Consider the following 14,823-nt stretch of genomic DNA (forward strand, 5'->3'; position numbering starts at 1 on the left):
GAAATTTGAGTTACCATGCAGCACACAAATAAGATAAACACAACACTATAGAATTTAACACTAAACATAAAAAACATCCCCCCACAACGGAATCAACGTTTCCCACTGTGAGGGAAGGCAACAAAGTTCAGTCCTCTTCCTCTTGTTCACCCGTGGTCGGGGCCTATTGAGGCCTCCGCAGTTGCCGCTATGGGCGGCCCGATGTTTCAGGCCCTCTCGCCGGGATGATGGAACTCCGGCGTTGGAAAAACACTCTCAGCGGCTTGTAGTTTCCGAATCGGCCGCTTCCTACCGGAGACCGCGGCTCCCGAAGTCCACAGGTCGAGCTGGGCGGAGCTCCAACACTGGCGACCTCACCGAAAGATCCCAGGGCTCCACGATGTTAAAGTCAGCGCCGCCCGCGGCTGGAAGCTCTGCGGACCACAGCTCCACGATGTTAGAGTCGGCAGTCCCAGCACTCCGGAGCTTCCAATACGGTGACCCTAGTAAGGCATCGCCCGCTCCGCGATGGTACTTCTGTGCTGCGCCACTGCTGAAGCTCTGGCCGGTCTCCGGCAGGAAAGGCCGCGCCAATCCAGAGGGTAGGCCGCGAGGAGGGGGCGAAGATGCGCTCGGAGGAAAGACTCATTCTCGACCAGGTAGCGACTGAAAAACAGGTTCTCCCTTCGCTGCCACACTCGATGGCGCCACCACATGCCTTATCCTGAGACCGTACCTGCTATTTTAGCAAGGGAATCAGTATGCATTCACCGTTTTGAGGTCTGTAAGGATTTCATAACTTTCACTTATTTTACTAAATTCTGAAGTATATTGGCATATCCTATTCAATCTCTCTACAGCAAACTTGTTATCACAAAATAATCAGTCTATAAATCCTTGCCGCCCTCTCTCCATGACAGATATAGATATGTCCTCAGCAGAAGCCTCACCTTTGTTCTCCTATGCCCCCACCTCAACGAATTCCGGATCCACCACGATGCAGAGCTCTTCTTCCATCGCCTCCGCCTCCGTGCCTTTTTCTATGGGAAGGAGTTCTCACCACCCAATGATGATCCCTTCTCCCGTCTCCAAAGGACTCTCTCCTCTTGGCCCACTACGTTCTTTAGACCTTTTCATTTCCAACTGCCGGCGGGACATCAACCCTCAACTTTTCCACTCTCCTTACTTACTCTAACCTCTTCCCCCCCCCCCAAACGTACAGCCCTCCGCTCACTCTGCAGCAACCCCGACTTGATAATCAAACCCGCCGACAAGGGAAGTGCCGTGGTAGTCTGGCACGCTGGCCTCCACCGGGCTGAGGCCAGGCGACAACTCTCAGACACCTCCTCCTACCTATCCTTGGACCATGACCCCACAGAGATGAAACACCTGTCCCTTTACCTCCCCCCCCCCTCAACTCAATCCAAGGACCCCAGTCTTTTCAGGTGAGGCCAAGGTTCATTTGCACCTCCTCCAATCGCATCTACTGCATCCGCTGTTCCATGACCTCTTTGTAACTGATTCTGATTATAGTGGATGGAGCATCCCCACCGTAATCAGACAAACCTGTCTTTTTAAGAATACAGAATGCTAGTTACACCGCAGGAGGACATTGAAATTGTCAAGCAATTGCTTCGATCAACATTTGTGTTATGATAAACTCTATTAAACAACTAGATTAAGTGGGACCCGTTGGGTCCCAGCATCACACGGGAGGGCTGGTCCCCCAACGCAATATTCCACCTCTCCACCAATTCCAATATTGGTGGCCAGTGGGGGGAGCTTTCTGGAGCACTAGTATGGGTGTTTTCAGAAGGCTAGTATGGACATTGTGGGCCGAATGGATTCCTGGGCTGGCAGCTCAGTCACTCAACCCTGTTGTGCTGACAGCTTACTCACGGCTGGTGGGCTCTCAGTTGACTCACGGCTATTCCTTGAAATTCCATTTCAAGCAGGGTGCTAGGGCACCAAATTCAAGTGTAGTTTCATTACATTTCATGCAGGGTGCAAGGCCACTAAAGACAGCGAGTCGTGACCTCTCCCTCCCCCATCTTGCAGAGACTGAGCCACGCCCACACTTCCGGGTTTTATAGTCCCTCCCCCCCTCCCACCAGAAGGGGCATGGCCTTCATGGTGTGATTGATAGGAGAGAGAATCTCAACATTTTTAAAACACTAATAACTCTTTTATGTTTCATCGATGGGAAAAATCCTCAGCACCTGATCAGCAGAGGGGGACTCTGAGTAAGATGGCAAAAAATCACAGCCGTAAATGGTAGCGTTTTTACTAAAATCAATATAAAACGCAACCAGGAAATGGTCAAGATTAGACTTTTAATTATATAGAAGGCAAGGCAGCTCTAATTAGGCAAGGCAGCTCTAATTAGGCAAGGCAGCTTGCTTTAACACTTTCAAACCAAAGGCAAGGCAGCTTGCTTTAGCACTTTCAAAACCAAAGGCAGCTTGCTTTAACATTTTGAAAACCAAATGCAAGGCAGCTTGCTTTAGCACTTTCAAAACCAACAGCAAGGCAGCTTGCTTTAGCACTTTCAAAACCAAAGGCAAGGCAGCTTGATTTGGCACTTTCAAAACTAAAGGCAACGCAACTTGCTTTAGCACTTTCGAAACCAAAGACAACACAGCTTTAGCACTTTCAAACCAAAACACACTTTTGCAGTTTCAAACCACATTAAGGGGACTGACAGGTCAGTAAAACCACTCACAGTTTAGTAGACATGTGTTCAGTGTTATTCACAGCTCGGACTGAGAATTGTGACCTCTCGCTCCCCCATCTTGCAGAGAACTGAGGCACCTCCACACTTCCGGATTTTATAGTCCCTCCAGAAGGGGCGTGGCCTTCAGGATAGAATCGCAACCTTTTTTAAACACTAATAACTTTTATTTTTCATCGATGGGAAAAATCCTCTTGTCTTGCGCTGCGGAGAGGGACTCTGAGTAGGATGGCCAAAAATCACAGCTGTAAGTGGCAGCGTTTTTTCTGAAATCAATATACAGAACAACAGGAAGTGGTCAAGATCAGACTTTTAGTAATATAGATAGATGTAACAAATAGCTTGCAGTAACAAAAATACATTTTTAGTTAGAAATTTGTATTTGAAAAAACACGTAGCTTCACGGAGTGACCGCTAGGTAGTTGGAGCAAATCCCTACTCGGTTATAGCGGACAATCGCAATAACAGACACCATTACCCCCCCCCCCCCTCCCCTTAGTCTGTTGTAACAAGGGTTATCTGTATATTTTTTTACTCCTGTATTCAAATCTCCACATGATAAAAGTCAACTTACTAGTTGCCTTTCAGATTGATGGTTGCACTTGCATTGCTTGCTTTCAGTGACTTGCGTTCTAGGTCATCCAGATTCCTTTGAACATCAATCTTTCCCAATCTTTTTTTTTAAAATATCCTGTTATTCTGTTTTGTGTTCCAAAGTGGATGGCTTCAAATGTTTTCCACTTAATATTTCATCTGCCTCGTTTCTGCCAAATCACTTAGTTTGTCTATATGCCCCTGAAGTCTCTTCACATTCTGTGCATGACTCTCAATCCCACCTAGTTTTGTATTAACAGGAAACTTGGAACTGTGACATTTGGCCCCCCACAGCCAAACCATTGATACATACTGTGAATAACTGGGGCCCGAGTGCTAATCTTTGTAAAAGAGTAGTTGGTTTGGAAAAGCAAACAAAAAATGCACATGCTGGACATCTGAAATGAAAGCATAAATATTTAGTAGGGCAGGCAGCCTTAATGTAGCATAAAACTAAATGTCTCAGATCGATGAAAGAGACATCAACCTAAAATTCAGTCTGAAGAAGGGTTTCGGCCCGAAACGATACCTATTTCCTTCGCTCCATAGATGCTGCTGCACCCGCTGAGTTTCTCCAGCATTTTTGTGAACCTAAAATGTTAACCTTGTTTCTTCATAAAGATGTCATATGACATAGAAACATAGAAATTAGGTGCAGGAGTAGGCCATTCGGCCCTTCGAGCCTGCACCGCCATTCAATATGATCATGGCTGATCATCCAACTCAGTATCCCGTACCTGCCTTCTCTCCATACCCTCTGATCCCCTTAGCCACAAGGGCCACTGATTATTTCTCGTACACTCAATTTTTGTTTCAAGTGTGGGTCAGTTTGCTCCTTTATTTCAAAATATGAGTTATAGTTTTCATTATAGTTCCCTAATTTGATTAAATTATAAAACCAATTTGTGGTAAAATTTGATTTTTGTGTCTGAATCTACATAATGTTTTTAATAGAATGTTTTCATTTCTTGCAGGATAGAGAAATGACTTGCACTTACAGCTCTAGAGATGATCCCGTTACTTTGCAAGAGTGTAAAGACATGGATATTTTAGAGCCTTTAAATGAGCTACTAGATTCGGATCCCTCCTATACTTCAAACTGGGAGCAATGGGACGCATGCTGGGAAGACTTAACAAAATATACCAAATTAACTAGCTATGATATTTGGGGAACCAAGGAAGTGGATTTCCTTGGGCTTGATGATTTTTCCAGTCCATACCAAAATGAAGAGGTCATCAGCAGAACTCCTACGTTGGCACAGCTAAATTGTGAAGATTCACAACCTATTTTAGATTCATTATATCATCCCGATTTATTAAAAAGTTTAAATCAGAATTCATTAACCTCTTCTCTGGCTGGTAAAAAACTTGCTGCAAATAGGGCAATGCCGCCAGTATCATCTGCCAGAAGTCCCTGTTTAGATGCCTGCTTGCCTGAGACAACACAAAAGATAGCCAGATCAATAACCACAAATGCATCTGTGGACAACAGCAACAAACCACAGACTCTAAACTGCAAAATAGGTTCTGTTCTTGTGGATAACAAAGACTTTGTTAAGAAAGCTAAAGTCTGGATTAATCCCATCTCACCTGGTAAATCAACCTTGGGTGCAACCCAAGTTATCCATAGGGACTTGCCAGATAATTCCTGTTGTAGTGATATTGGAGCAACGGCCAGGAAACTGGAGAAAAAAAGTACAGAAACTCTATACGCAAGTAAAGTAACCACAGTATTCAAAGAAAGTAATGACTTGTATACTCCAACTGAAACAGTTCAAATGGTATCACCACCTGTTTCTGATCACACGCAGAAAAAGGAAGAGCATAATTATTCTTTGTTTGTTTCTGATGGTGTGAATGAGAAGTCCCCTAGTATTGAACAGGAGGCTGAAGATGACGATGAGGATGAAGATGATGATGAGGACCATGATGAAGGATTTGGTAGTGAGCATGAGTACAGTGATAATGATGAAGATGAAGATGATGAAGAGGAGGAAGACAAGGATGATGATGTCAGCGACACCTTCTCTGAACCAGGTACACTAGATTGTATTCATACTGGAAGACTACTTTGGTATGTGGAATGTGCAGCAAAGATATTTATACACAAGACTTACACACATACACCATATTTACCCCAATCAGTATTATGTGTATGTTTAAGTTTCACATTTGTTTCCTTCATGATTTTCTTGCATTATTTATTATTTTGAATAACAATCAAGTACAGGGGGTGGGGTGGGGAGTGACTTTAAATAATTTCAAGCTTGAATGCACAATGAAACATGGGGAGGAGTGCACAATTAAATGCAGAACTATTTATAGATTAAAAGAGGAGATTTATTCATAGCCCGTGTGGTTCTATATAGGTGAGGATATGGAAGCTAGTTAAGAATAAAATAAATAGGAACAAGAGGAGCCTTAACCTCTTAAAAGTTGTTCACCATTGAATAAAAACATGGCTGATTTTGTACCCCAATATTAGTTCTGGATGGGCCCAATTGCAGGAAGGATGAGAAGATTTTGGATAGAGAGCAGAATAAGTTTACCAGGATGCTGCTTGGATTAGAGGATATCAGCTATAAGGAGAGGTTGGACAAACTTGGACTACCTTCTTGTCCTATTTGTCTCTGGAGCATTGGGTGCTGAGAGGAAACAATGAAAGTTTATAAAATTATGAGGCTTAGATAGGGTAGATAGTCAGAAATATTTTCCAACGGTGGAAATGCCAAATATTGGAGGGTATAGCATTAAGTTCAGAGGGAGAACTTTAAAGGAGTACATGGCAAGTTTATTTTTACACAGAGAGCAGTTGGTGCCTGGAATGCGATGCCTGCTGTGATGATGGAAGTAGGTACAATGCAGAGAAAAATCTCAATTTTCTTTGAGCATTGTCCCCCTTGATCTGTCGTTTTCACACCTTACCCATATCTCCATGTCCCTCTCTCCCATAACTCTTAGTCTGAAGAAGAGTCTCGACCCGAAACGTCACCCAATCCTTCCATCCAGAGATGCTGCCTGTCCCACTGAGTTACTCCGGCATTTTGTGTTCATATCCAGATGCAATGGTTGTTGCTTTTAGATAGGCACGTGAATATGCAGGGAATGAAGGGTTATGGAGCATGCACAGGCAAAAGGATTCATTTAATTTGACACCATGTTTGACACAGATATCATGGACTGAAAGGCCTGTTCCTGTGCTGAACTGTTCTGTGTTCTACCTTCTTGTCCTCTTTGTCTATCTGTTGATTCCTCCCATTTCCAGAAATCTGTCAGTCTCTATTTTGAATTCTTCACAGCCCTCTGGAGTGCACTGCCCAGTATTGATCCAGCCAGCTCTTGCCCCACAGAATTTAAATTATCATTCCCTTTGTTTTAATCCCTTCCCATTTATTGTAACATCACTGATGCTTTCCATCTCTTTGATAGTGTTTGGTTTTCTGGTCACAACTGGCTCATCTTTACATGGACACCTAATCCCTGTGTACCTCTATTCCATACCAGTATGATCTTAGTTCTACAAAGGCTCCCTCCACCACTTACTCACTTGGCTTGCTGAACACTTATTTGTGTTAAACAATTTTCCTTCAACTACATTCACTTTATCCAAGTCAAAGGTATGGCAATGGGAACTAGGATGGACCCCAAGCTATGCCTGTCGCAGGAGGACCTGGCGTGGGATACTTTGTAACTTTATCTTGGCGCTTTAGGTGGCTCTTATATGGCTTTGCATACCTTGGGTGTGCAAAACAAAGAATATCACTGACTTGTCACATGTGACAAAGTATCATTCATTCATTCATACCTCACCTTCCACCCTGCATTCAACATATCACTGTGTGTAATTTCTATCATCTTCAACAGATTCTCTACTGTTCAAACATTCTCTTCACCTCTCCTTTCAAAGTTGAAAGGGCCACTTTCTTTACAAATTCCTTGTTCATTCTTCCATCTGCACTGCCCATTCTTGGGAATTTCCCATGAGGCCTTGGTAGATAGATATGTCCTTTCACCTCTTCCCACCACCGCGACTCTAATAATTTTGTTATTTGAAACAGCAATGCTCTTGCATTCTAATTTAATGTATTTGGTGTTCACGATGTGGTCACCTCTACCTTGGAAAATTCAGATGTCAATAGGCTGACCACTTTGCAAAACACCTCCAATCCTCATGAGTGATCCTATAATTCAATTTCTTCCCTACTTAAAGTAAACCCACATTTTACCAAACCCTTTATAACGGATTTTGGTATAACGGACTGACACCATCCCAGCTCGCACCTTTTACCCAGCCCTGGCTTCCAACACCATTTCTGGATTGCAAGGTGCAGCAGCGAGCTCTTCGACTGTTGTTGCGGCTCATATTGTAGCCCCTGAGGATAGTGCTTTCTTTAGGCCACTGCCAATGACATGGCTGTGCTTGGACACTGTGGGGCTCCCTCCCCTTTCACCAGCTGTCGCTTCTCTTTTGTCGGCCCGTCGCTTTGTCCACATTGTCTCCTCCATCCCCCTCCACCATTGCTACTCCTCCTCTTCCTGTCCACTCGTTCTCTCCTCCTCCTCTCCACCGCCACTTTCTTTTCCTTCTCCACCCGACCCCTTTGCCCCCTTCCACCGCCGCCTCCTCCTTCTCCCGGAGTCGTCGACATATGCCATCTTGGAAAGGGGAGCGGACAAAGTGTTGGTCGACAGGAAGAAGGTGTAGCTGGTGAGAGGAGGGAGTCCACCGAGATCACGCAGGTCAAGGCGGACAGAGCGAAGGAGTTCACCAAAACGATCGCCCAGCTTGGTCTCGCCGATATATATATATATATTTGATTGCTTACACGCCCCCATATCTCCACTTCCTCCATCATCTTTAACATTGTACTATTTATTTCCTATCCATTATCTTTCAGCTAAAATCACCATTTCACATGAACCTCTTTTAAAATTCATTTGCCCTATGTCTATCAATTGATCAATAGATTTTACTCGATTGCAATGCATTGGTATGAATGTCTTGTGATTTTCCAAAATGATTTCAGTGTCAAGTTTGATTATTTTCTGCAGGATATGAAAATGACACAGCAGATGATATGAAAGACTCATTAACTGGCGTTTCCAGAAAAAGAAGCAAAAGAAGATATTTCTGGGAATACAGTGAACAACTGATTCCACCACCTAAACAAGATCGAATGTTAAAGCCTTCCGAATGGGATAGAGATACGTTGCCCAGTAATATGTATCAGAAAAATGGATTACAGCATGGTAAGCAGAATGGTTAAAAGTGTTGTAAAGGGGAGATCATGCTTCTTGGAGAAATGTACTCCTGAAACCCAATGTCTGAACTATCAATTTTCTTAAAAATATTGATTCTGTCTGGCTTCATTTCATTTATTACAAATAGAGGGGAGCAGATTAATAGGGCGTTTGTAGTTACTGGGCAACCAATTAGAGAATGAGACTATTGATCAACACAAACTCAAATCGTTCTTAGACATCTGGAGAATTTAAATTCAGTCCATTCAATGTATTTTGAAACTGCCCACATCCTCCTAACCCCCCCCCCCCCCTCCAGGATTCCCCTGTTCTCCACCCTTCGCTCTTTATTTCGCTCCCCAAATCACTCAATCATCGCTTTCTCTTCCCTAAACTCCCTTCTCCTGTCATCTTGCCACAGCTCAACCAAACACTATCACTCTTTTTTGCACTATAAACCAAAACAATGAGCCTCCATTTGGTTCTCCCTCTCCTGGATGCTCCTTCTCCTGGATTCAGCCTCTCTTTCCCACATGCTCTCTTTTCTCAGTCAACTTATCAAGTTTCCTCTGCAATTCAATAAGGTCATGGCTGATGCAGTCTTGGCCTCAGCACCTGTTCCCTGATTCCTCTTATACTTCTTTCCCGATACCTTTTGACTACATTATAATTCAAATATATTCCCTTGAATATTTCTGTACCTCCATAGTTTTCTGGGGTAGGGAATTGTAAAGACTCAGGATCTTTTTGAGAGAATAAATTCATCCTCATCTTTGTTTTAATGGTAAGCCCTGATACTGAAACTGTGCTGCAGTTCTGGATCCCTCATTTGTGGGAAATACCCGCTCAGCATTCACCCTCTGAATATTAGAGGATTAGCCCTCATTCTTCTGGATTTGAACCTTTCTTAATGCATCAACCTAGTGAACCTTCCATGCAAAAAAACCCCAATGCGCTTGAGAAACTCAGTGGGTATGGCAGCTTCTCTGGAGAACATGGAAAGGTGACAATTTCGATCGGGATCCTAATACCAACAGATTCTGGGGAGTGGGGGGGGGAGAAAGCTGAATGAAAGGAGGGGCAGGACAAGGCCTTGTAGGTACAAACAAAGAACTGCAGATGCTGGTTAATACACAAAAGGGCATAAAATGCTGGAGTAACTCAGCTCGTCAGGTAGTTTCTCTGGAGAACATGGATAAGTGACGTTTCAGTGCGAGACCCTTCTGCAGACTGATTATAGGGGGGAGAGAAGAAAGCTGGAAAAGGGGAGAGATAGAACCTGCGTTTTAGGTAGACGTAATAAATCGACATAGGCAAGGGAGAGGGGTTTTGATAGGCAACTGGTTGGAACAAAGGCCAAAGATAAGAAAGGAAGGGAGGTTTAAAGAGTTGCGGATTGTAAAGCCTGAGGGAGGAAATTGGCAGGAAACGTAGGAGGGTGGGTGTGTGAACGGGTGAAATATATGTGAGTCCAGGTGGAGCACAGGTAAGGGAAGGGAGAGCTGAAAGAGGTGGTGTAAGAGTTTACCTAAAAATAATGGGAAGGGGAGTTGAAATGGTTAGCAACTGGGAGATCCAGTAGGTCTTAGCAGGAGTGTTCAGCTAAATGGACGGTGAGCTTACATTTGGTCTCGCCTATGTACCAGAGGCCACATTGTTAACAGCGGATGCAGTAGATAAGATTAGAGGAAGTACATGTGAACCTCTGTCTCACCTGGAAGGACTTCTGGTGTCCCTGGATGGAGGCTTCGGAGGGGTAAAGGGACCACCGGTGTTACATCCCCTGCGGTTGCAGGAGAAAATACCTGTGGAGGGGGTGGTTTGGGTGGGAAGCGATGAGTGAACCAAAGAGTTGTGGGGGAACGGTCTCTACAGAAGATGGAAAGATGTGACTATTGGTAGGATCATGTTCTTGGCTCTTGGTCCTCCAAAATATTCCAAATGGAATTTAAACTGGAGGTGGCGGAGGGTGGACTCCAGTGATCACATTCCTGTTGGGGGATGAAGATGAGGCGACGGGGGCCTAGAAATTGAAAGAGAATCATTAACAAGTTGGACGTATAAGGTATCTCAGATGTAGGTGGAAAAGGGACTGGACATGGGAGGGATAGGATGGAATTGAGGTATGTGGAGATGAGTTCAGTTGGGCAGGAGCAGGCAGAGATGATGGGTCTGCCGCAGCAGTCCTGTTTGTAGATTTTAGAGAGGAAATAGAAGTGGGTAGTGTGGGGCTGGGGACGAAAAGGTTGGAGGCTGTGAGGAAGAGATTGCCAGAGGTGATGAGATCAGAAACAGTTTGAGGGATGATGGCCTTTTGTTTGTCTGTGGTGTCATGGTCAAAGGGTATGAGGAGGTGTCCAAGAGCTGGCGCCTTGCCTCAGCATGATAGAGGTCAGCATGTCAGGCGACAACAGCACCTCTCTTGCCGGCAGCTTTAATAATAATGTTGGAATTGTTCTAAGTAAACAAAGTGCTGTGCGTTAGATTGTGTGAGGTTAGAGTTTCTGAGGGGAGTAGAAAAGTCAAGATAATTGATGTTGCGCCAGCAGTTAAAAATAAAAAAGACCAGAGAAGATAAAGGCCAGCAGGGGGAGTCCAAGAGAAGGGGGAATGTTGTGGACAGGAGAAAAGCCTGCAGTCCTATAGTCTCGCAGGTAATAGGTTGCTACAGGTGATAACTGGATGGTTAGACAAAGACCAGAGATGATAAGACAAAGGGTGTGAGACAAAAGGATTGAAGAGTTTCAAATTGTGAAGAAGGAATTTAGTGGGAGGGGAGCAAAAGTGCAAGTCCAGGTGGGGCACAGGGGAGGAAGGGGGGAGAAATGCAAAATTTGGAGTGTCACTATTTACTAATTTAGTTTGATATTCTTCCTTCCAAAGTGGTACCCTTGGACTTTCCCACATGATATTCCATTTGCAAATTTCTTGTCTATTTGCTGAACCTATCAACAGTAAAATTCTGATCATCCAGTGTTTGATTCTTCAGAAATCCCTATGGTTCAGCATTTGTCTCACTCATTAATAATAATAATAATAAATGTTATTTATTGGGCGCCTTTCAGACATCTCAAGGACACCTTACATAGATTAACAGGAATATAAACATATAATCAGAATAAAATAAATAATAAAGATATCACAGAAACACAAATTAAAAACAGAATTCAGTCCAAAAACAAAAAATCAAAAACACAATGTGAAGAGAGAGCAGCGGCAGCTAAAGCGCGCCAGCGTCCACTCTCCCTTCACGGCAGCTATCTTGGACAAAGACTAACAGGATTACCATACAGACAAAAAATCATCCCCCAACAATGGATACCACTGTGGGGGAAGGCACAATGTCCAGTCCCCAACCCCAAGTTCACCCCAAAGTCAGGCCTATTGAGGCCACCGCAATTGCCTCTACGGAGGCCCGATGTTCCTGGCCGTTCTCACCGGGTGGTGTTGCCCCGGCGTCAGGAGAGTCCTCTCAGCGTCGGGAGAGTCCTCTCATTAGTCCACAGTGTAGGCCACACTGAGGGTCGGGAATCTTGGTTGTTTTGACAAATGTACCAATTTTACTTGTGAATTCTTATTACGTGTTTTATAAACGTGTGTATGTAAATAAAAAGTAATGGAACTGTATTCCACTGCAGAATGCTACAGTGGAATTGTCATATATTAAATTATTCATAATTGTTTAATTTCATAATGTTTTGATCGACAGCATGAACTAATGATCTGTGTTCGTGATAAAATAGGAAAATATTTAGTGAAGAAATCACGCAGAACAGATGTTGAAGATTTGACTCCAAATCCAAGAAAGTTACTACAGATTGGAAATGAACTTAGAAAATTAAACAAGGTGATTAGTGATCTGACGCCTGTAAGTGAACTGCCATTAACTGCCAGGCCAAGATCCAGAAAAGAGAAGAACAAACTAGCATCCAGGTAATGAAGAAGAATTCTGAACATCATTGTCATCCTGTGTATAAACAGTGTAATTTATAATGGAAACAAAATTATTTTAACGGTTTGTTATTACTTGAGGGATTTTAATCTAATAAACATTTGATTTATATTCTTGTTCCCTCAATTTAATTCTATTGAATTAATGGGTGGGTAGAACTAAACCACCCACAAATTTTTGTGCAATTTTGGAAAAAAATTACTTGAATCATATCAATAAAAGGATTTTCAAACTTAATGGAAAAATCAAACTCAATTGTTTTGTATTATCTTCATTGATTCTACTCCACATATGTATACCTAGGTGGCCTATCCAACTGGGAAATTTACTGGGACATCTGTCCCTTCATATTTTAATGTAGATGTGTGATAATTGCACTCTACAAGGGCACCTCCAGTTAAACATCTTTTTTTTTTTTCCTCCTGCCATTGACCCCTATTGTTTTGTTTGTTGCATCGCATTAGAAGTCTTCTCAATCAACACTTTTTACTGCCCTGATACTAAAATTTCTTACCTTTGAAAGAATATTCAGTATCTGCATTTTGTTTTGCTGAATTTAAGGTTCTATATCAGCTGCAGATCCTTTCTATTGTCAGCAAACAAATATGTGCATCCAGTGCTTTCCTCTTGATCACATTGTGAACTCTTGCATTTGGTAGTAGGATGAATCGGATCACAGCATCGTCATTCATCCAAAATGCAGATAACTACCAAAACTCTGTCATTCATATTGATTACATCCCAGATCTCATCTTCTGAGAAAAGCAGGAATACAATGGAAAAATAACACTTTTCAGTGCACTAAAGGAAAAATAAAATCCGATGCACCTATTTTTGACCCATTTTCTAACCTTGTGTTAAAGCGAGCTCAGCTGTTCTTTGAGAGGTGCCAAAAAGCAACTACTTGCGATCCCCACCCTTATTAGAAAGCTGGAAGCGTAATTTTCCACTGTTAACTTGAAGTTGGTTTAGCATTGCGCTGGCTTATTCCAATTTGGGTTTTTGTCTTATGCTGGTGCATACTCTCATGAATGTACATGGACAATGAAAACGTTCCACTGATAAACAATTGAAATCTTTCTGAAAATTCATGCTCTTGAAACATCAGGTAAGTTTATTGGAGCCAATTTTAAAGACTGGAGCCAATATGTCCAAAGGCAAACATGCACAAATAGAAAACTGAAAGGATTGGTTCACATTGATTTCCGTTTACATTGAACTGCTAAGTTTTCAGTAAACAAGATCTCTGCACCTTCATTTGAAGGATGAAGTTACAATTCCTTGCAGTGCTCGTCTCGTGGAGTGATGCCAAAAAATCGGGTTTTTTGTCTTATCTGGTTCTGAATCAACCAGTGAAACTGGGGAATAATCATTAATAATAGCAAATGGAAAGTCATTAGGTGGTATTGTCCTTTCATAGAGCAACGAAGATAATAAAAATACTTAGCAATCCAAAAATATTTTGTCTGACGGTATGTCATTTTATTTTAAAACAATGAAGGTAAAATATCTGCTCCTTTTACCTCTTTTTTTCACAATGACAGATGTTCAAACATTGATATCTTTAACTGGATGTAGCCACAAAAGAAAGCTTGTGATCATTATTATACTCACCATCATTCAGAAAGCACGCTGTAATCATTGCTGACATATAGTCATTCATGAACTACCATCACAGATAGCTACAGAAATCACTCTTGCTTTTGAAAAGAAGCATTTATGGGATTTATAAATCCTGGAATCATTATTACACTTTCGGCCTGCAATCGAGGCATTTTGCCATTTAAAATTGGCAAGCTCTATATTTGAAACGAATGAGATAACTGAACAGATGAGAAGAACTTTAACTGTGTATGGAATTATCTTCCTGCCAATAATGGCATGATTGGTTTACTTCATCCCAGCAAGAGAAATTATGATATTTGCTCATTTTGTCGTCTTCCACCATCCTTCATTAAATAATAGAAATTGCACCAGTGCTCTTGGAAGTTTTCACATTCTGGGCTCTCTTCTACCTGGAAATCTTCTGGCTCCATATCAAAGCAGAATTCTCTGCACTGAAAGGAATATATGCAAGAAACCTATCCGTATCCCTAACCTGTTTATTATCGAATGATAATCCGATTCCTCTGGATTTCAACCCACCCAATCTAGTGGAACATTTATAACTTCTCATTACCTCACAATGGCTTTCTGTGGCGATTTAAAAATAGGTATTAATTGAGCACCTGGACTAAAGTAGAAATGGAAGAGTGGCTGCGCATTCTAACTTTCAATTTTGTTCCTGTGTTTGGAAGCGCAGTGAGCAGTTTATTCGGAGATGGAA

The 14,823-nt window shown here is 42.5% G+C and overlaps 1 protein-coding gene across 2 annotated transcripts in view; it reads left to right on the plus strand.

The window, feature by feature from the left end:
* Nucleotides 1–14,823, plus strand: part of crebrf (CREB3 regulatory factor) — an 80,819-nt gene that overhangs the window by 34,792 nt on the left and 31,204 nt on the right. For both annotated transcript variants that reach the window (XR_004413460.1, XM_033029636.1), the window contains exons 4-6: nucleotides 4,279–5,341; nucleotides 8,357–8,554; nucleotides 12,289–12,478. Coding sequence is in view for 1 of the 2 variants with exons in the window: in XM_033029636.1 (XP_032885527.1) it covers nucleotides 4,279–5,341; nucleotides 8,357–8,554; nucleotides 12,289–12,478 (1,451 nt within the window). In the remaining variant the exon portion in view is untranslated. The remainder of the gene's footprint in view (nucleotides 1–4,278; nucleotides 5,342–8,356; nucleotides 8,555–12,288; nucleotides 12,479–14,823) is intronic.

This window comes from Amblyraja radiata, chromosome 11 (genome assembly GCF_010909765.2).
Source record: "Amblyraja radiata isolate CabotCenter1 chromosome 11, sAmbRad1.1.pri, whole genome shotgun sequence".
Lineage (NCBI taxonomy): Eukaryota > Metazoa > Chordata > Chondrichthyes > Rajiformes > Rajidae > Amblyraja > Amblyraja radiata.